This window comes from Chiloscyllium plagiosum, unplaced genomic scaffold (genome assembly GCF_037043375.1).
Source record: "Chiloscyllium plagiosum isolate Xiang-an unplaced genomic scaffold, Cpla_swu_hap1 HiC_scaffold_17, whole genome shotgun sequence".
NCBI lineage: Eukaryota > Metazoa > Chordata > Chondrichthyes > Orectolobiformes > Hemiscylliidae > Chiloscyllium > Chiloscyllium plagiosum.
In genome coordinates this window covers 13,123,641-13,145,439 of record NW_028270155.1, presented here as the reverse complement: position 1 = coordinate 13,145,439, position 21,799 = coordinate 13,123,641, and the positions used below count along the sequence as shown (strand labels likewise).

Below are 21,799 nucleotides of genomic sequence, written 5' to 3'. Positions count from 1 at the left end.
GGGCCTATTGAGTCCATGTCAGCTCTCAGTAGAACATTCCACTCCATCCCATTATCTCTGCTGTATTCTCATTGTGCCTGCAAGTGTATTTCCCCCCAAAAAATCACCCATCCAATTTCCATCTGGAATCAAACTCGCACCTTCTTTATGAGAAAACACTCACAAATCTCATGTGCTGGAGAACAGTCAAAGCTTACGTTTATAAACCAATTTTCATGTTCTTAGCAACAGAAGCAGAAATTACCGGAAAAACTCAGCAGGTCTGGCAAGATCTGTGGAGAGAAAGCAAAGCAAAGGTTGAACAAGGGGCTCTGGACTCAAAACATTGATTCTGCTTTTTCTCCACAGATGCTGAGTTTTTTTTCCAGCAATTTCTGATTTTGTTTCTGATTTCCAGCATCATGAACTTGGGGCCAACTTCCATGCCATAGCGACAGCTCAGTCGAGACTTAGTGGAGCTCTCGCTTGGTTGTCAGTCTTTGATGTTGTGCCTGTGCCTGTTATTTTTTGGGGATTTGTTGAAACTTTGGATTTGTTTTGTAGGTTTTGCTCCGATTAGTGGAATGTGCAGCAAGTACAGAAGCTGCACCATCAATGAAGACACGGGCCTGGGCCTAGCTTTCACCATTGCTCATGAATCTGGACATAAGTAAGTAATTTGCAATCTCCGTTTGATCCACTTGTCAAGTCTCCCATTTCGATTTGCTTCTGCTACAGCTGTCCCAGTTATTCAGGTCCCACTGTTATTCTTCATTGGCAAGGCCAATGGACATCAGCAGCCTATTCAACTATATAGAACACAGAACATAGAACATTACAGCGCAGTACAGGCCCTTCGGCCCTCGATGTTGCGCTGCCCTGTCATACTAATCTGAAACCCATCCCACCTACACTTTTCCATGTAAGTCCATATGCCTGTCCAATGACGACTTAAATGCACTTAAACTTGGCAAATCTACTACCGTTGCAGGCAAAGCAGTCCATACCCTTACTACTTTCTGATGGCCTCACATGATCTGCTCACGTTTCTGAAGTGGGACATGGTGACATAGCAGCAGTGCCACTGGTTAGCCATCCAGAGCCCTAGTTCTTAGTTCAAATCCCATCACGGTAGGTAGTGAAATTTAATTAATTGCATCTAAAATTGAAAGCTTTCTTCAGAATAACATCGACCATCGATTGTTATCAAAATCCATCTGGTTCCTCAGAAGGAAATCTGTTATCCTTATCTGGCCTGACCCACATGTGACTCCAGACCTAAACTGCGCCCCCGAAATGGCCCAGCAAGTCACTCAGTCCAACTGCAGAGATGGTATTCTCAGGGCCGTGTTAATTCGGCTGTGGTTTCAGTACAAGGACAATTAGGACAACAAACGTTGATCAACAATATCCACGTTGCATCAAGTAATAAATAAAAAATTATTTATTTTGGCAAGCAAGAATGCTATTCATGAAGTCACAGCTGAGGTGAAGAATTGAGGGAGAGAATTGTGAGGTGAGGGAAGAGACTAAAAGCTGATTAACCACTGATAGAACAAAGAGAGTTTAAAAGGAAAGTAAGAAGTAAGTAGGTGGCTGTTAGCAGGAAGAAAATGCTTTTTGAAAACTCTGTCCTGAACTATAAACCTGCTGAAGTAGCATTTATTTCGCAATTATGTATAAAATACATCCAAAGGTGACCAATGCTGACCCGAGAATGAAAAAGAGAGCTGTCTTATTCATTGATGGGATGTGGACATCAGGCCAGCATTTATTGACCAGAGAACAATTAAGACTCAACCACATTAGAATCTGTGAGTCATATGTAGGCCAGACCAGATAAGGACGTGTGATTCCTTTCCCGAAAAGACTTTAAACGGCATGGGTTTTTACAACAATTAGGTTCACTTTTTATTCCAGATTTCATTAACTTCAAATGCTTTAGTGGAATTTGAACCCAGCTCCCCCACAGCATTATGGATTATATACAGCGATGTTACCACAATGTCACCATTTCATACCAATATAGTTGAGGGTTTGAGTCAGTTACTATTTATGATGAGTTGCTTGAAAGTAAGTTGGGAAGCTAATAGAGTGGTTTGAATTGTTGAAGATAAAATAATGGATACCTTGTAGGTCCTTTGAAGAACTAAGGGGGCCTAGATAGTTTGATAAGATTGAGGGATTGATAACTATACAATCAAAGCTAACACCAGCCCTGAATTCACTCTGGAGAATGTGCCTAGATGTCTTTTTATTTGTTTTATCTTGTTGGGTTTATATTTATTTGAAACTGAAACTATTGGGCTCCTATTGACATCCTTGTTTCTTGACCCCAGTGAGGGCAGAGGTCAATGATGTCTCCTCCCGATCACTGTTGAGTGAAATATCTGGCTGTGTGCGGGACCACTCATCATGAGACTGGATTGGCGCAGATACCACTAATCTGCCAGTATCTGCCATTTTGAGTGTGGCTCTGGAGGGTTGTTGGACTCCATGAGATTAGAACAATCCTCACACCTTCTCTACCCACCGCTGCTGTCAGTCCAGCCTCATCACCTAAGATTGGAATTAATAGAACACATGGTGGGAGCTGGAATAAAAGATTATGCCAAACTCTGTAACCAGGCAACATTGTTCATGGGGCAGGGTGGGAGGAGGAGAAACAAGAGGGACTAGTACTGGAACAGAAACCCTGCTTTAGCAAAGGAATGCTGCTTGCTTTAGAAACCAATTTTCTGAGGGGAAAAGGGTTTGCAGATTGCCAAACAATGATCCGGTCCTGGAAGTAATTCAAGGAAGTTGCTGTTTCCTCTTTTCCGGTCATTAGCATTTAGCCAACATGGAGAAAATGTTGCGGCTTTTTTTGGAGTTTGCGGTCACTACTCATCGACCGCCTCAGGCCAAGTGCCTCAGTGACATGCTGTTGACCTTGGTGGGCAGAGCCTCTTCCTGTTCATTGGAGTGCACGTCCGTTCAGCGAATGCTGACCTTTTATTGGGCTTGTTTCCAAAAAAATACTACAAAGCCCTTTGAAGAGGAAGAAAGGAACCTGATGCATTTAGTGCCTGACATTGCCATCTCCTCCCCTCCATAGCTCAGCAGGTTTAATTGCATCAGCAAACTAGGGAGTTGCTGAGCCATGCTGTCAACTAATTGTATCTAACAGCCTTCCATTACTCGCCCCCAGAGAGAAATAAAGACTTCTGGATTCTTAAACAGCTTCACATGATAGTCAGCTTATACGCCATAAGTTCTCTCCAACTGCAATATAGCAATGAGCAGGTCAGCTATTTTGTTAATTTTCTCTTGAAGGACCATTACTGGCCAAGCAGTGGTGAGACCATTGCTCTTTCCACTATAATCCCACCAGATGCTATACATCCACCTGAAAGACGAGATGAGGCTTCAGTTTAGCATCTCATCTGAAAAGCAACACCTGTGATTCTTCAGCATGCTCTCAGTCCTTCTTAAAATGTTGTTCATGGGATGTAAGTGTCACTGGCCGGACCAGCATTTATTGACCATTCCTAATTGCTTTTGAGAGGGTCAATTCTCGCACCAGCTGCAGAAATTAGGCATGATGACTCTCAGATTAAACTCACCATCATTTGTCTCTCTCTAGTGAGAGAGCACTTCTGTTTTTTTTACTCATTCACAGGATGATGGATGATTTATTACTCATCCCTAACTGCCCAAAGTCAACCACATCATTGCAGGTCTGGAGTCACCAACCCAAGTTCCTTCCCTAAAGAGCATTAGTGAACCAGATAATCAACATTGGATCATGTTTCCAGATTAATTCTGGATATTTATTGAATTCAAATTCCACCATATTTAGTTATAGTGATGTAGACTTGATGTGCTCAAGGGTCATTTCTGTGCTGTATGAACCTGCCCTGATGGGATTTGAACCTAGGCCCCCAGAATATTACCTGGGTCTCTGGGAATTTATATTTGCCAGGAATTGGTGTTGGAGAGACTGTTAGGTCTGAAGCTGGATAAGTCCCCGGCACCTGATGGTCTACATCCCAGGGTGCTGAAGGAGGTGGCTCTAGAAATCGTGAATGCGTTGGTGATTATTTTCCAGAGTTCGATAGATTCGGGATCAGTTCCTGCGGATTGGAGAGTGGCTAATGTTGTACCAGTTTTTAAGAAAGGACGGAGAGAGAAAGCAGGGAATTATAGACCAGTTAGTCTGACCTCAGTGGTGGGAAAGATGCTGGAGTCTATTATAAAGGATGAAATTACGACACATCTAGATAGTAGTAACAGGATAGGTCAGAGTCAGTATGGATTTATGAAGGGGAAATCATGCTTGACTAATCTTCTGGAATTTTTTGAGGATGTAACTCTGAAGATGGTCAAGGGAGATCCAGTAGATGTAGTGTACCTGGACTTTCAGAAAGCTTTTGATAAAGTCCCACATAGGAGGTTAGTGAGCAAAATTAGGGTGCATGGTATTGGGGGCAAAGTACTAACTTGGATTGAAAGTTGGTTGGCTGATAGGAAACAAAGAGTAGTGATAAACGGCTCCATTTCGGAATGACAGGCAGTGACCAGTGGGGTACCGCAGGGATCAATGCTGGGACCGCAGCTTTTTATAATATATATTAATGATGTAGAAGATGGTATTAGTAATAACATTAGCAAATTTGCTGATGATACTAAGCTGGGTGGCAGGGTGAAATGTGAGGAGGATGTTAGGAGATTACAGGGTGACCTGGACAGATTAGGTGAGTGGTCAGATGCATGGCAGATGCAATTTAATGTGGATAAATGTATGTTTATCCACTTTGGTGGCAAGAACAGGAAGGCAGATTACTACCTAAATGGAATCAATTTAGGTAAAGGGGCAGTACAAAGAGATCTGGGTGTTCTTGTACACCAGTCAATGAAGGTAAGCATGCAGGTACAGCAGGTAGCGAAGAAGGCTAATAGCATGCTGGCCTTCATAACTAGGGGGATTGAGTATAGAAGCAAGGAGGTTCCTCTGCAGCTGTACAGGGCCCTAGTGAGACCACACCTGGAGTATTGTGTGCAGTTCTGGTCTCCAAATTTGAGGAAAGACATTCTGGCTATTGAGGGAGTGCAGCGTAGGTTCACGAGGTCAATTCCCGGAATGGCGGGACTACCTTATGCTGAAAGACTGGAGCAACTGGGCTTGTATTCCCTTGAGTTTAGAAGACTGAGAGGGGATCTGATTGAGACATATAAGATTATTAAAGGATTGGACACTCTGGAGGCAGGAAACATGTTTCCGCTGATGGGTGAGTGCTGAGCCAGAGGACACAGCTTAAAAGTACAGGGTAGACCATTTAGGACAGAGATGAGGAGAAACTTCTTCACCCTGAGAGTGGTGGCTGTGTGAAGTGCTCTGCCCCAGAGGGCAGTGGAGGCCCAGTCTCTGGATTCATTTAAGAAAGAGTTGGATAGAGCTCTCAAGGATAGTGGAATCAAGGGTTATGGAGATAAGGCAGGAACAGGATACTGATAAAGGATGATCAGTCATGATAGTATTGAATGGTGGTGCAGGCTCGAAGGGCAGCATGGCCTACTCCTGCACCTATTGTCTATTGTCTATTGTCTAACCAGCATGGGATTAAGAGGGCTGAATGGCCACTTCCTTTCCCATATGTTTGTGAGATTGTTCTGGCAGTCAGCTGATACCAGCTCTCTCTTTGAGTGCAGCTTTGAATGTCACAGTGCAGTTAATTGCTGTCAGTTGTGTTCCACTTCGGTCTAACGCTAGAGAGGCTCTGCATTAAGGAGTCACTATGCTGTCAGCACATCTCATTCATGAAGCAGCGACATTTGCTTCAATCTTCCAGTCCTTCTACTACCACCATCATCCTCCAATCACATGGAAACTGTTAACTTCTTTGAAATTTAAAAAAAGAACCCGTAACTTTCCTCCAGTGGAAATATTTTGTGTGAAGTTATTTAGTAACAGTCGGGGGCCCTAATTCTGATTGACGTCTATGGTTTGCTTTGATGATCCATCTCGTGAAAAGGTCGTGGTCTTTATGAGCTGTTGGCAAGATGGTGTTTGTAGATGCTTTACACAGCACAGTGTAGGATGTCGCAGGGTGTGGCTTCTGCATCAGTCCGGAATTAATTTACTGCGGGAGTGTTAGGGGAACGCCAACTGAGATATCTGCATTGAATTAAAGTGAAATACAGTGTCCCAGGCTGTGAACCTCAGCTGTGTGAGCTTTTTTTTCCTCTTTTCGGGATGTTCTCATATTTGACCATTTTGAAACAATGCCAGAGAACTCCCTGAACAAGCAATTTACTGAAGTGAAAGGCCACCTCGAGGAGAGGTTCCTGATTGAAACATGTCTGTCTTTTAAAACCAATCTTTCTGATGCTGTAGGGAAGCATGTCACCACCTTGCAGGCATAATGACATTTCCCAATGTTAATGTGAAGCTGAACAATAATTGTGTACGTTTATACCACACCTTTAATGTGATGCAGTTGGTTCTGATATAACTCGATAATTCTGTTCTCGTGCGAACTTGCGTTATAAAAAAATTGCGCAGTAGCCGCATCATTTAAATTAATGAGGCCGGAATCGTGTTATAGCCAATACAGGTAAGGAATGTTTGCATTCTATAAATAACAGTCTAAATTGCTCAATTGCATTAAAGCCAATTCACGGTGAAGACAACATGTTATAGCAGAACCGACTGTATTAGGAGCCAGAGTGCTTTAGATGACCAACAAATAAACTGACATGCAATCAGTGAACATGGAATGTATTGAACATTAACTCTTGAAAGTTTGGACACTGAGATAGGTTTATGGAGCTTCTTAGTGGAAGAGCCAGGTCCAAGATTCTTCATAACTCGACTTGGATTTAACTTGGGCAGTTCATCAACTCTCCCTGTCAAACTTGAAGCTCATGTCGTTGACCGTGCCTTTAATGTCCAGTCTTTCTCTACCAGAAATTTCTATTCCCTTGAGCGTATCTGTATGCTGTCACAATAACTTTTGATGTGGTAGTTCATAGAATCCCTACAGTGTGGGAGCAGGCCATTCAGCCCATTGAGTCCATGCAGACCCTTCGAAGAGCATCCACCCAATGCAACTCCCTACCATATCCCTGTATTTCCCAAGGCTAATCCAGGTACCTCCATATCCCTGGACACCATGTGAAATTTAGCATGGCCAATCCACCTTACGTACATATCTTTGGACTGTGAGAGGAAACCTGAGCACCCGGTGGAAACCCACGCTGATACAGGGTGAATATGTGAACTCCACACAGACAATTGCCTGAGGCTGGAATCGAACCCGGGTCCGTGACACTATGAGTAATTGATGCTAACCACTGAGCCACCATGTCTTGGGGTGTATTGAAAGATACTACATTGCAGCTTATCAGTGAATTCAATTCATTGATTAATAGGGATAACTGCAATTATGCATTATGAATTGCTTTGAATGCTAGTATAAATTAATTAGCATAATTAGTTTGGGGAAGGTGGTGATGTAGTGATAATATCATTAGATTAGTCATTGCAGAATCAATCTCAAGGACATATCCCTTGTCTTTTTCCAGTATTGCTGCACACCAGTACTATCCAACTATTCATCCAATGTCCTCTTGAATGCCTCATTTGAACCCATCTCCACCAGGTGTGGGAGTCCAAAACTAGAGCACATAGATTTAAGGGGAGTGGGGAAAGATATAAAAAGGACCTAAGGGACAACATTTTTCACGCAGAGGGTGATGCGTGTATGGAATGAGCTGCTTGAGGAAGTGGTTCAGGCTGGTACAATTACAACATTTAAAAGGCATCTGGATGGGTATATGAATAGGAAGGGATTAAAGGGAAATGGGCTAAATGCTAGCAAATGGGACTAGATTAATTTAGGATATCTGTTAAGTGTAGATGGGTTGGATCGAAGGGTCTGTTTCCGTGCTGTATATCTCTATGATTCTATGACTCTATATTTCCAGGCAGTGCATTGCATACCCTAGCCACTTGCTGTGTGAAAATGTTACTTCTTCTGTGACCCTTGCTTCATTTGCACTCACTTTAAATGACTAATTCAGAGACTTAGGCTAAAACCTCCTATCCCATCATGGCAGCTGATGGAATTATGAGTCTGATCAATCTGAGATGTGAAACTGGTCCCAATAATGATGACCATAAAACTACCACCAGGAACCATAAAATCCCATCTGATTCATTAGTATTCTTTAAAGTGAACATGGTGCCATTGCTACCCGAAATGGCAGTTGAAGGACATTTGGCGACAGGCACTATATACTGGCCTTGCCATCAATGCCAATATCCAATGAAAGAATCTGACGCAAGGTGATTAGAAATTGCTTAAGCGCAGCTAGAATTTTCTAGCATTTAGAATGCTTCTGAGAGACTGGTGGAAGTTAATTTAATCTGACTCAAAGGGTCAGCACATGAATGATCGACTGAATGGTCTCTTTCTGTTCAGTGATCACAACGCAAGACCTGGCCTGGGGTGTTTTTTTTAATTGATTTTGGGAGATGTGAGTGTTGCTGGCATTTATCACCCATCCCGAGTTGCCCTTGAGAAGTGGTGGTGAGCTGCTTCCTTGAACTGCTGTAGGTTGACCCACAGTGCCACTGGGGAGGGAATTCTAGAATTTTGACCCAGTGACAGTAAAGAAGTGACAATATTTTTCCCAGTCAGAATGTGACTGGCTTGGGGGGGATCTTGCAGGTGATGCTGCCCTTATCCTTCTGGATGGAATTAGTCATTGGTCTGGAAAGTGCTATTTAAGGATCCTTGGTGAATTTCTTGTAGATGGTGCACACTGCTGCTGCTGAGTATCGGTGGTGGAAGGAGTGGATTATTGTGGAAGTGGAGCCAATCAAGTGGCTGCTTTGTCTTGAGTGGTGTCAAGCTTCTTGAGTGTTGTTGGAGCTGCACTTATCCAGGTACGTGGGGAGTATTCCATCGTACTCCTGACTTGTGATAGTAGATGGTGGACAGGCTTTGGGCGGGTCAGGAGGTGAGTTACGACAGTAATGCTAGCCTCTGACCTACTCTTGTAGTCACTGTGCTCATGTGGTGAGTCCAGTTGAATTTCTGGTCAATGGTAACCCCCAGGATAGTGGGGCATTCAGTGATGGTAACACCATTGAATATCAAGGGGTGGTGGTTAGATTGTCTCTTATTATTGATGGTGATTGCTGACCATAGGTTTGTTGATATGCCATTGGTGCCCCATTTGAAACTACCATCTGGTGAGAGCAAAATTGCCCCAAGTTTCTTTTTAATATAACCTCTTATCATGCATGTACCTACAGTCTGTCTACAGTCATACCAGTGTTGCCTCTCATTCCACTCATGTCCTGACCTCCATTTGCACACACTACCTACCCCGGTCACTGAATCCTGGAGTGACCTTCCTTTCAGCTCAGCATGCTACACTCATTTGACTCTAACTCAGTTTTCACTTTGCTTTGCCATGAGGCCTTTGTCACTGGCCCTTGAACCATGTGAAAATAATTGGATGGAAAAAGACTATCTGGCCCATGAAGCTACAGTATGCCACAGTCTTGTGGTTAATACTCTCCTGAGACAGACAGGAGCAATATGGGAAGAAAAGTACTTTGACAAATTCCACTTGCACTGTAACTGTAACTGTCGAGAAATGGGGTTAGCATGGATGGACATTTTGGTCAGCATAGACCAGTTTGGGCCAAAGGGCCTGTCTCCGTGCTGTAAGATTCTATGACTCTATTACACTCGAAGCCTTCTCTGTCATTGAAGCCATCCAGGAGATTAAGTGGAGATTGGACTAGAAAGGGTCTGCTTTCTTTCTTTTGTGCTTTGTGGATGACTACAGCAGTAGCCAGGGCCTCTTCCACTGGATTACAGCATTTAAACCTGTGGAGCGACCATATCTTCAGCCAGAGCTGCCTTCACCAAGATCTTCAGCAGTGAATAAATGGGAATTGACGGGAGCAGTCACTTCAAACAAATATGGAAAAGAAATATTGATTTGAGTTTCCTTCAGCTGCCAGGCAGCTTGCGCTTTTTCAAAGCAGTTCTTCTTGTTTTTAAAATGTATACAATAACAAAGATTTAAAACAATCCTGTCCAGCCAAGAAGATGTCAATGCATCAAGTCAACATTGCCTCTGAAGTGTGCACTGGTTTAAGTCTGTCGGCTGCCAAGAAAGGGAAGCTTGCTGTGGGGAATACAATGGTGGGGGGAGAAAAGTGCCATGTCATGTATTTGTTGTAGTCTGCAAGTTAGACGAAAGGACACCCGTGTCACTCAGTCTACAACTGGTTTCGTGCAGACAATGATGATTTAATTATGGTGTTTTACTGTTGAATGTAACCTCTGCTGCAGAGCCAGAGCTGAGCAATTCACTGGAGATCAGAACACCTTTTTTTCTCTTGATCCCAAACGCAGTCAACATTGTTGTTTCCCTCCTTGTAAGGCTTGTCTTTTCTTTTCATAATAAACAAAATTATTATTGTTGCTACTGTTTCATGCTGCAGCAACAGAAGTTGATAACCGTAAAGTGTATCCTGCCTGCCACTGAAGCGTGAAGCAGGGATTGACTGCATGGACTTAAAGTTATATGTCAGGGCCAGATGTGTAGTATCCACATCTGCACAGCTACAATCAACATTTCAAAAGGATGTGGTGCCCCTGCAGTAGAACTCCCTGGTCAGTGCTGGAGTGCCCCATCTGTCCCCTCAGGTCAACGAGGCCATTGTCAAGGAGGTTAGGGGTGTTTAATTGTCCGTCACAAAAAAAATTATCACATTAGTGTTTGAGGAAGCTTCCTGTTCATAAACGGGCTGCTGTATTTCCTGTGTAACAGCAGAGGCTACATTTCAGAAGAATTGATTTGGCTGGGATGCATTATGTTCGGGAATAGCGCTGCGGAAATGTGAGTTCTTTACCAGTGCCAGTCAAATCAACTCCGTCACCTCAAGAATACACCAACTTTCAGATCCTGGATCAAAATCATAAATCTACATACCTATGCTATGAATTAGCATATTTCTGATGCCAGTACTGTACTCACTATGTATCTATTAAACTTAAATGATAAATTAAGAAAGATTGAAGAAACTGCCAAGCTTCTTTTTGACCTCCCTACCGACTGCAATTAATAAAACCTGCTTCTTTTTATTTCTTTTATTTTTGGATTGTGGACTAAAGAAAAGGTACTACTTTAAACCAAGGTGGCTCTGCAAAGAGGTGACTGTAGTTTTGTACATATGTTTACTGGAGTTGTACGCAATGTTGCTATTCTTTGGAACAATGGGAGCAAAGGCTGGCACCATGGAGTTGATGAGTTCTGAATCAAAGGGGACAGAAACATCTTGGTTGGCTCCTGACCAAGTTTTCAATGCTTTTGTATGGCTCATGTGGTGGAGGAACCTCTAGCCTGCAAAGTGAATGCATCAAAAAATCTCTGTGTCATCTCTTGTCACACCTCACTGTGGTAGCATGCTGGAAAACAAACCTTGGTGGACAAAAAAGAGGATGGAAGAACACAGCAAGCCAGGCATTATCAGGAGATGGAGAAGTTAGCGTTTAGGGTGTAACCTTTCAGACCTTACAAGTCCAAGAATTGACACAAAAGTTAAAGATTTTATCAAAGTTCACAGAGATCCCTAATTTCCCTGACTTTCAGACCCAAGTTGACAGAAACCATGGGTAGGTTTTTGTACATAACACAAATTACTATTCTCTATAAGTAAGTAGACTTTAGATTCAAGTAAGTGATTCTGAGCTGTTATCTACTAGTTAGAAGTCTAACTCCTTTCTAAACTTCCTCTCTCTACACACACACACACACAGGCAAAGACAGGAAAATAAATGGTTGTGATGGGCAGTGGGAAAGAATAGGAAGGCAGTTCAGTGGTCCCTGAGATGGTCCTTGTGCTGATCAGATCAATCTTCCTTCTCCAGATGTTTTCACTTGTGTACAGAAGGCACAGGGTGAATGGTTTGTACTTTTATAAAGGTCTTTGAGTTACTGATTAAAGGTCACAGCTTATAGCAACTGCTGAAAGAAAAATAAACTAATTTTCTTCAGGCTCAGTGTATTCATTTTACTACAGAGGACAAAGACAACTCTGAAGCTTATAGGGGTAGCTTCTCATTATCTTGTTCATAACCTCATCCTGTTGAGCTACCTGGAAGCCAATCACACATTACTAACAGGCAAAAGGCCACAGACCAGAAAGCCACTTGTTGCTGGTTTGTACACACCTCAAGGCTCCAGCTCAATTTTTGAATCCTTTCTCATTGTGTCCTGAACCAGCAGCTGTGTAAACTGTACTTGCAATGAGTGTCAAGTTACTTGCTTTTAAAGACTGCAGTGATCCTTCAACAGTCATTGGTTTAAAACCGTTCCTCCGCCATTTCAGTCCACAACCAAAAGTGCAAACCCACTGTATATATACTCTCTCAGAAGTACCAGCAAGTTTCCAGTAACAGCAAGCTATCATCTGCTCCCCTTTCTCTGCAAAATCACTTGTTGATTGTGGAATAACAACAGACAACAAAAGAGCAAATTCTCAGCCAGCAAATGATTGACAGCATCAATGCATGAACAATCAGTAAAGAACCAAAAAGGAATGGAAAGGAGGGAAAAGAAAATAACTGATTGAATCTTGTGGTCCAGACTGGTGCTATCAAACTGTGTTACTCACATTTCTTTTTCCTTTTCCAACCTTAATATTCATGTCTGTTTTTGAGTGTCTGTCCGTATGTTATGAGGAGAATTTAAAAGGGGTAAATTTATAGTGAGTTATAAGTTAGCAATTCATGTATCTTAATCGCCACTGACAGACAATTTGTTTGTAATATGCAATTACTTTCTTGTGAAGTGCAGAAATCTGATGAGTGCTTTCTTTTAACCTGAATTCATCAATCAGGTTAACTGGGAACTGTGGATTGTTTGACTAAATCTTTTCACATTTATGACAGTCCCATCAATAGTGATGCTTAATTTCATGTCCCCCAGTGAGTCGTGACAAGTTTCACCGGTAAATAAATTATTATGATCTTAATTTCTGCGAATTTAGGGCAACATGTCCAGTTTTTTAAATCCCATGTTTAAAAACATATTAATATTTATAACTTTTGTTTAAAATCAAAGCTTTGGCATGATTCATGATGGGGAAGGAAACCCATGTCGGAAGACGGAGGGTAATATCATGTCACCAACCCTGGCTGGGAACAATGGCGTTTTCTCATGGTCTGCATGCAGTAGACGGTATCTCAGCAGGTTCCTCAGGTAGGTTGACAATTTACTATTTACCAAATATTTATTTTCAATGGCTTTCCAATTTGTTCAGTGTTAATCATGCCAAGCTCTTCCAGTACAGTTGCCACTCTGGCATCTACCTGATAATGTGAAAAACTGCCTAAGTATTTCCTGGAGGGAAAAACAGAACAAATCCAACCCGGCCAATTACCGTGCCCCATCAGTCTGCTCTTGATCATCAGAAAGCTGATAGAAAGTGTCATCAATAGTGCTACCAAGCACCTCCTACTCAGCAATAACCTGCTGAGGTTGGGTTCTGCCGGGGCCACTCAGCTCTAGACCTTATAACAGCTTTGGTTCAAACATGGACAAAACAGTTGAATTCTGGAGGTGAGAGGAACATCCCTTGACACTAAGGCTGCATTGGACCAAGTGTGGCATCAAGTAGCCCTAACAAAACTGGAATCAATGATATTAGGGGGCAAACTCTCCACTAGCTAGAATCATACCTGGCACATAGTTGCCATTATTGGATGTCAATCATCTCAGCTCCTGGACTTCTCTGTAGGACTTTCTCAGGATAGTGTCCCAGGCCCAAACACTTCAGCTGCTTCATCGATAACCTTCCCTCCAAGATGAAGTCAGAAGTGGGGATGTTTGCTGATGATTGCGCAGTGTTCAGTTCCATTCATGACTCCTAAGACACTGAAGCAGTCCATGTGCAATTGCAATAAGATCTGGACAATATCCATGCTTGGGTTAACAAGTGGCAAGTAATGTTCATGCCACACAGATGCGAGGCTATGACCATTACACAATCTAACCACCACCCCTTGACATTGAATTGTATGACCATCACAGAGTCCCCCCCATTATCAACATCATTGTTATCATTGACTAGAAACTCAGCTGGACTTGCCACATGAATACAGTGGCTCCAAGAACAGTTCAGAGATGATGAATACTATGATTAGTAATTCACCTCCTGACTCCCTAAAGCCTGTCCACCATCTACAAGGCACAAGTCAAAAGTATGATAGAATACTCCCCACTTGCTTGGATGGGTGCAGCCCCAACAACACTCAAAAAGCTTGACACCATCCAGGACAAAGTAGCCCACTTGATTGGCACCACCTTCACAAGCATCCTCTCCCTTCACCACCAATGCTCAGTAGCAGCCATGTATACTATCTACAAGATGCACGACAGAATTTCACCAAAGATCCTCAGACTGCGCCTTCTTAACCCACAATCACTTCCATCAGAAAGGACAAGGGCAGCAGATATATTGAAATACCACCACCTTCGAGTTCCCCTCTAAGCCACTCACCATCCTGACTTAAAAATATATTGCTGTTCCTTCAGTGTTGCTGGGTCAAAATCCTAGGATTCCCTCCGTAGTGGCATTGTGGGTGAACCCACAGCTGGTAGACTGCAGCAGTTCAAGAAGGCAGCTCACCACCACCTTCTCAAGGGCAATTAGGAAATAAATGCTGGCCCAGTCAAGAACACACACATCCCATGAATGAATTTTTAAAAAATTACTATTGATTTTGTAGTCAGCAAGGTAGCCAAGTGTACAGTGAGAAATGACAAATGTGAGAAAGCTGTGGAGGTGAAAGGTTTTGACCTGAAGCATTGACTCCCCTGCTCCTTTGATACTGCTTGACCCGCTGTGCTTTATCCAGCACCACACTTTATCAGATAAAAGTGTTCAAAGTCGTAACTGAGAAGGTGACTGATTTGGAGCTGACCTTATCACAACTTACGGCCTGGAGCTCTCTCAGAAGCCTGGAAGTCAGTTCGCATACCAACTGGTGCACCTATCCAGAGATCCTTAGATAAGCTTTGAATTGAACCTCAACTCAAAATGAACTTCGGTTGAACACATTTTGTACGGGGCAAAACTGAGGACTGCAGATTCTGGAGATTAGATTTGAGAGTGTGGTGCTGGAAAAGCCCTGCTCCTCGACATTTCGGGCAAAAGCCCTCCTGATGAAGGGCTTTTGCCTGAAACGTCGACACTCCTGCTTCTCCTGGCAGCGTTTTCTCATGGTCTGCATGCCCTGGATAGTATCTCAGAAGGTTCCTCAGGTAGGTTGATAATTTACTATTTACCAAATATTTATGCTGCCTGACCTGCTGTGCTTTTCCAGCACCACACTTTCGATACATTTTGTACGTGCAGTGCAAGTAAATCTATGTTAGCAGTTGGTGTTATTCAGCATTCAAATAGTTTCTCCCTAAATGCATCTCCTTCCTTTGCTCGAGAAGCTGCTTTTGTTTTTGCTTATCCCTAATTACCCTTGAGAACAGTTAAGAGTCGATCACATTCCTGGGAGGTCTGGAGTCACACATTTCAGACGAGCCAAGAACAACAGTCTCCCTTCTCCAAGGAGCATTTGTGAATCAGATGGGCTTTTATAACATTTGGTGAGAGTCATCATACTGAGACTGGCATTCAAGCCTGAAATTGTACTTTCAAATTTAATCCAGTTAAAATTCTACAGTTGCTGTTGTGTGGGAGTTGAAGCTATGTCTTTCGAGAATTAGCCTGGTTTTCTGAATAGAATGGAATAGAATAGCCTTTATTGTCATGTGCACTCGAATGAGTGCAATGAAATATCGCCTCTCAGCACCATCTTAGGTACAGGGCACCGAGGTACAGATATTTTATGTGATGTCACAGAATTGAAATAGTAAAAAAAATCTAGATTAGCATGGGAATACAGAGTTTAAATATCTAGAATGAGATTAAAAAGCATCTTTAAAATATTCAGGTGATAGTCATTTTCCAGCATGAATGTGTGCCCGACTGGCTTCAGAACACAAGGTCCTGCTGCCTCCACACACTAGCCTCTGACTAGGAGTCGCTCTGCTCCCTGCTCCAGGACTCAGTCACTTCCCCACTCCAGGACTCGTCCTGCTCCCCGGTCCGGGACTCGGCTCGCACTCGCTCTGCTCCCCGCTCCGGGACTCGGCTCGCACTCGCTCTGCTCCTCTCTCCGTGACTCGGCCTGCACTCGCTCTGCTCCCTGCTCCGGGTCTTGGCCCACACTCACTCTGCTCCCCGCTCCGGGACTCGGCCCACACTCGCTCTGCTCCCCGCTCCGGGACTCGGCTCGCACTCACTCTGCTCCTCTCTCCGTGACTCGGCCCGCACTCGCTATGCTCCCCGCTCTGGGACTCGGCTCCCACTCACTCTGCTCCCCGCTCCGGGACTCGGCTCCCTCTCGATCTGCTCCTTGCTCCGGTACTCGGCCCTCACTCGCTCTGCTTCCCGCTCCGGGACTCGGCTCCCTCTCGATCTGCTCCTCGCTCTGGGACTCGGTTCGCCCTCGCCCTGCTCCTCGCTCCGGGACTCGGCCTGCACTCGCTCTGCTCCCCGCTCCAGGACACGGCCCACACTCGCTCTGCTCCCCGCTTCGGGACACGGCCCGCACTCGCTCTGCTCCCCGCTCCGGGACTTGGCTCCCTCTCGCTCTGCTCCTCGCTCCGGGACTCAACCCACACTCGCTCTGCTCCTCGCTCCGGGACTTGGCTCCCTCTCGCTCTGCTCCCCGCTCTGGGACTTGGCCCATACTCGCTCTGCTCCTCGCTCCGGGACTCGGCCTGAACTTCCTCTGCTCCCCACTCCGGGACTCGGCCCGCACTTGCTCTGCTCCTTGCTCCGGGACTCGGCCTGAACTTCCTCTGCTCCTTGCTCCGGGACATGGCCCGCACTCGCTCTGCTCCTCGCTCCGGGACTTGGCTCCCTCTCGCTCTGCTCCTCGCTCCGGGACTCAACCCACACTCGCTCTGCTCCTCGCTCCGGGACTTGGCTCCCTCTTGCTCTGCTCCTCGCTCCGGGACTCAACCCGCACTCGCTCTGCTCCCCGCTCCGGGACTCGGCCTGAACTTGCTCTACTCCTCGCTCCGGGACTCGGCTCGCCCTCGCTCTGCTCCCTGCTCCGGGACTCGGCCAACACTCACTCTGCTCCCCGCTCTGGGACTTGGCCCATACTCGCTCTGCTCCTCGCTCCGGGACTCGGCCTGAACTTCCTCTGCTCCCCACTCCGGGACTCGGCCCGCACTTGCTCTGCTCCTTGCTCCGGGACTCGGCCTGAACTTCCTCTGCTCCTTGCTCCGGGACATGGCCCGCACTCGCTCTGCTCCTCGCTCCGGGACTTGGCTCCCTCTCGCTCTGCTCCTCGCTCCGGGACTCAACCCACACTCGCTCTGCTCCTCGCTCCGGGACTTGGCTCCCTCTTGCTCTGCTCCTCGCTCCAGGACTCAACCCGCACTCGCTCTGCTCCCCGCTCCGGGACTCGGCCTGAACTTGCTCTACTCCTCGTTCCGGGACTCGGCTCGCCCTCGCTCTGCTCCCTGCTCCGGGACTCGGCCCACACTCACACTGCTCCCCGCTCTGGGACTTGGCCCATACTCGCTCTGCTCCTCGCTCCGGGACTCGGCCTGAACTTCCTCTGCTCCTCACTCCGGGACTCGGCCCGCACTCGCTCTGCTCCTTGCTCCGGGACTCGGCCTGAACTTCCTCTGCTCCCCACTCCGGGACTCGGCCCGCACTTGCTCTGCTCCTCGCTCCGGGACTCGGCCTGAACTTCCTCTGCTCCTCGCTCCGGGACTCGGCCCGCACTCGCTCTGCTCCTTGCTCCGGGACTCGGCCTGAACTTCCTCTGCTCCTCACTCCGGGACTCGGCCCGCACTCGCTCTGCTCCTTGCTCCGGGACTCAGCCTGAACTTCCTCTGCTCCTCGCTCCAGGACTCAACCCGCACTCGCTCTTCTCCCCGCTCCGGGACTCAGCCTGAACTTCCTCTGCTCCTCACTCCGGGACTCGGCCCGCACTCGCTCTGCTCCTTGCTCCGGGACTCGGCCTGAACTTCCTCTGCTCCTCACTCCGGGACTCGGCCCGCACTCGCTCTGCTTCTCGCTCTGGGACTCGGCCTGAACTCACTCTGCTCCCCGCTCCGGGACTAGGCCCGCACTTGGTCTGCTCCTCGCTCTGGGACTCGGCCTGAGCTTGCTCTGTTTCCCGCTCCGGGTCTCGGCCCACTTGCTCTGTTCCCCACTCTGGGACTTGGCCCACTTGCTCTGTTCCCCACTCTGCGACTTGGCCCATTTGCTCTGTTCCCCACTCTGCGACTTGGCCCACTTGCTCTGTTCCCCACTCCGGGACTACACCCACTTGCTCTGTTCTCCACTCCGGTACTCTGCCCGCACTCGCTCTGCTCCCCACTCAGGGACTTGGCCTGAACTTGCTCTGTTCCCCACTCCGGGACTAGGCCCACTTGCTCTTTTCCCCACTCTGGGACTTGGCCCACTTGCTCTGTTCCCCACTCCGGGACTAGGCCCACTTGCTCTGTTCCAAACTCCGGGACCAGGCCCACTTGCTCTGTTCTCCACTCCGGTACTTGACCCACTTGCTCTGTTCCCCACTCTGGGACCAGGCCCAATTGCTCTGCTCTTCACTCCGGGACTAGGCCCACTTGCTCTGTTCCATACTCCGGGACTTGGCCCAATTGCTCTGTTCTCTGCTCTGGGACTAGGCCCACTTGCTCTGTTCCCCACTCCAGGACTAGGCCCACTTGCTCTGTTCCCCACTCCGGGACTAGGCCCAGTTGCTCTGTTCCCCGCTCTGGGACTAGGCTAGCATGCTCTGCTCTCTCCATGGCTAGGGCCACAACTTGTCTCCCTTTGGTTTACCTTCATTCTCCAGGTAGGGTCAGGAAGTTAAAGAAGTGAAAGGTTAGGGGGATGCAAAACTGCTACACGGAGGCAAAAAAGAAAGAGAAATGGAAAAGAACAGGCGCTCTAATTGGAATGTCTTACTCTGTCGCTGATACAAGGGACCAGTGATATTATCTCAGCATCACCATCTCTTGGCCTCTTAACTATACTGTCTTATCCAGGATTCAGAATGTCATGTTCCAGGTTTTGGTTAGACTGTTCTGAGGAAGGGTCACCCAACCTGTGACATTAATTTCCCTCCAGATCTGCTGAGCTTTTCTAGCAATTTCTGTTTCTGTTGGCTGGTCTAGAGATGAGAATAGGCATTTCAACCTTTCAACTAGGCGAAAGTCAGGACTGCAGATGCTGGAGGTTAGAGTCAAGAGTGTAGTGCTGGAAAAGCACAGCGGGTCAGGCAGCATTCGAGGAGCAGGAGAGTTGTGTTTCAGGCAAAAGCCCTTCATCCTTTTCAAGCCTGTTCCCTCTTTATGTTAAAGCAAGGCTGCAATACGCCTTGACTGTTTCATCCCTTATTTAACACCAAAACCGATCCAAATCATTTTTTTGAAATTTGTAATTGATCTGCAGTCTCAACAATTTGTTTTGGAAGAAAAGAATTCCAAATTTCAACCATTGCTTGTGGGAAGAAGTCCTTCTTTCTGCTGTATTATGTTTTGAGTTGTGTAGGTCCAAATTCCCTGAACCTGAGTAGACGAATGAAAAGTGATCAAATTGAAACGTCTTTACGGTCTTGACCGTACATGTGTGGAGAAATTATTTCCCCTGTTGTGGACAGTCTAGACATAGGCTCACATTCTCAGGAACAGGGCTTGGTCATTTCTTAATACAGTTCTGCCCTTCTCTGTGAAGGATATTATTAGATTGGAGAAGGCTCAGAAAATATTTACCAGGATGTTACTGGGACTGGACGGCTTCAATTGTAAAGATAGGCTGGGATTTTTTTCACTGGAGCATAGGAGGTTGAAGGGTGACCTCAAAAAGCTTTATATAATCACGAGGGGCATAGATAGGAGAATAGTAAGCATCTTTTCCCTAGGTTGGGGGAGTTCAGAACTAGGGGCATATTTTTCAGGTGAGAAGAGAAAGTTTTAAAAAGGACATGAGAGACAAATATTTTACCCAGAGAGTGGTTTGTATGTGAAATAAACAGCCAGAGGAAAAGGTGGATGCAGGTACAGTCATAACATTTAAAAGAAATTTGGATAAGTACATGAATAGGAAAGGTTTGGAGGGTTATGGGCCAAACATAGTGAATGGGAGGAATTTGGTTTGGGAATTCGGTCGATGTGGACTAGTTGAACCAAAGGATCTGTTTCCATACTCTATGACTCTATCTAAGAAGAGGCCAATTTTCTTCACTCAAAAGGCACATGTGATATTGGAATTAGTAGCTCAAAGAGAGCTGTAGATTGTCAGTTGTTGAGTATACACAATACTAAAGCTGACACTAAGGGAACTTAGAGACATTGGGATAGTGCAGGAAGGAGTTGAGGCAGGAAACCACAGTGATCTTGTTGAAAAGTGAAGCTGGATTGAAGGGTCACTTAGCCTGCTCCAGCTCCTATTTCTTGTTTTTCTTGAATTATTAATGGCCCGTTTCTAATTTTAAAGTTATGTCCCCTTATTCCGGACTCTCCCAACACAGGAAATTGTTTTTCTTTTATCAACCTGATCAATTCCTTTAATCATCCTAAACACCTCAATTAGATGCTAAATATTGTCAGTAAAACATTTTAAAAAAGAGAGCAGTTGATTCTGTACAGTCGTAGTGAACAGGCAAAATGTTCCTAATATCATGAGAGTCTCAGTGGAACCCAAACAATCGCACAGAGTCAACGGTGAACATCAGGAATGAAGTGAGGTGTTCCCTCAATTTGCAAGTGGTTGAAGCAATGTTTTACTTAAAAAAAGGTATATTTTCAGCTGTTCACAACTCATGCGTCCCCACCACACACACACACACACACACGCGCGCGCGCACGCACATACACACGCACACACATGCGCACACACACACACGCGTGTGCGCACACACATACGCGTGCGCAAACACACACATACGTGTGCACACACATGCATGCACACACGCACACACGCGCGCGCACACATATGTGCACACACACATGCACACACGCACACATATGCACACGCGCACACACACACACGCAGACACACATGCGCACACATATGCGCACGCGCACACACACACACACGCAGACACACATGTGCACACATGCACATGCGCACACGCACACATATGCGTGTGCACACGCACGCACACTCATCCACACGCACGCACACGCACACATACACACGCACACACATTGCACACACATACGTACCCTGCTGGATTTATTTCTTCATCTTAGAGTTTGAAGTGTCCATTCTGGAATGATGGAGGTTGATTGAGTCATTTGTGTGTGTGTGGACGTTATGGATGAGGTACCTTTGGACTGCCTGAGCTATAGGGTTGGTCATGGCTCTCCCAGAATAACATGAGGCCAAGAGCATACTAAAAGGTGGCAGATGGAGTGTTATTTGGATGAATGTGAGGTATTGCATTTTGGTAAAACAAACAAGGGCAGGACTTATACAATTAATGGTAGGGCCTGGTTACTGTTGTAGAACAGATGGACTTATGGGTTTAGGTACAGGGCATAATTCTTTGAAATTTGTGTTACATTTGGAAAGGGTGGTTAAGAAGGCTATTAGCATGCTTTCCTTCATTGCTCAGACCTTTGAGTATAGGAGCTGGGACATCACGGTGAGATTGTACAAGACAATGGGTGAGGCCTCTTCTGGAGTACTGTGTGCAGTTCTGGTTGCCCTGTT

At 45.8% G+C, this 21,799-nt stretch overlaps 1 protein-coding gene across 3 annotated transcripts in view; it reads left to right on the top strand.

Moving 5' to 3' along the window:
- The window catches only part of adamts18 (ADAM metallopeptidase with thrombospondin type 1 motif, 18), a 266,551-nt gene that overhangs the window by 99,580 nt on the left and 145,172 nt on the right, over window positions 1–21,799 (top strand). For all 3 annotated transcript variants that reach the window (XM_087995705.1, XM_043706550.2, XM_087995706.1), the window contains 2 exons: window positions 544–649; window positions 13,114–13,251. In XM_087995705.1, coding sequence (XP_087851831.1) covers window positions 544–649; window positions 13,114–13,251 — 244 coding nt within the window. The remainder of the gene's footprint in view (window positions 1–543; window positions 650–13,113; window positions 13,252–21,799) is intronic.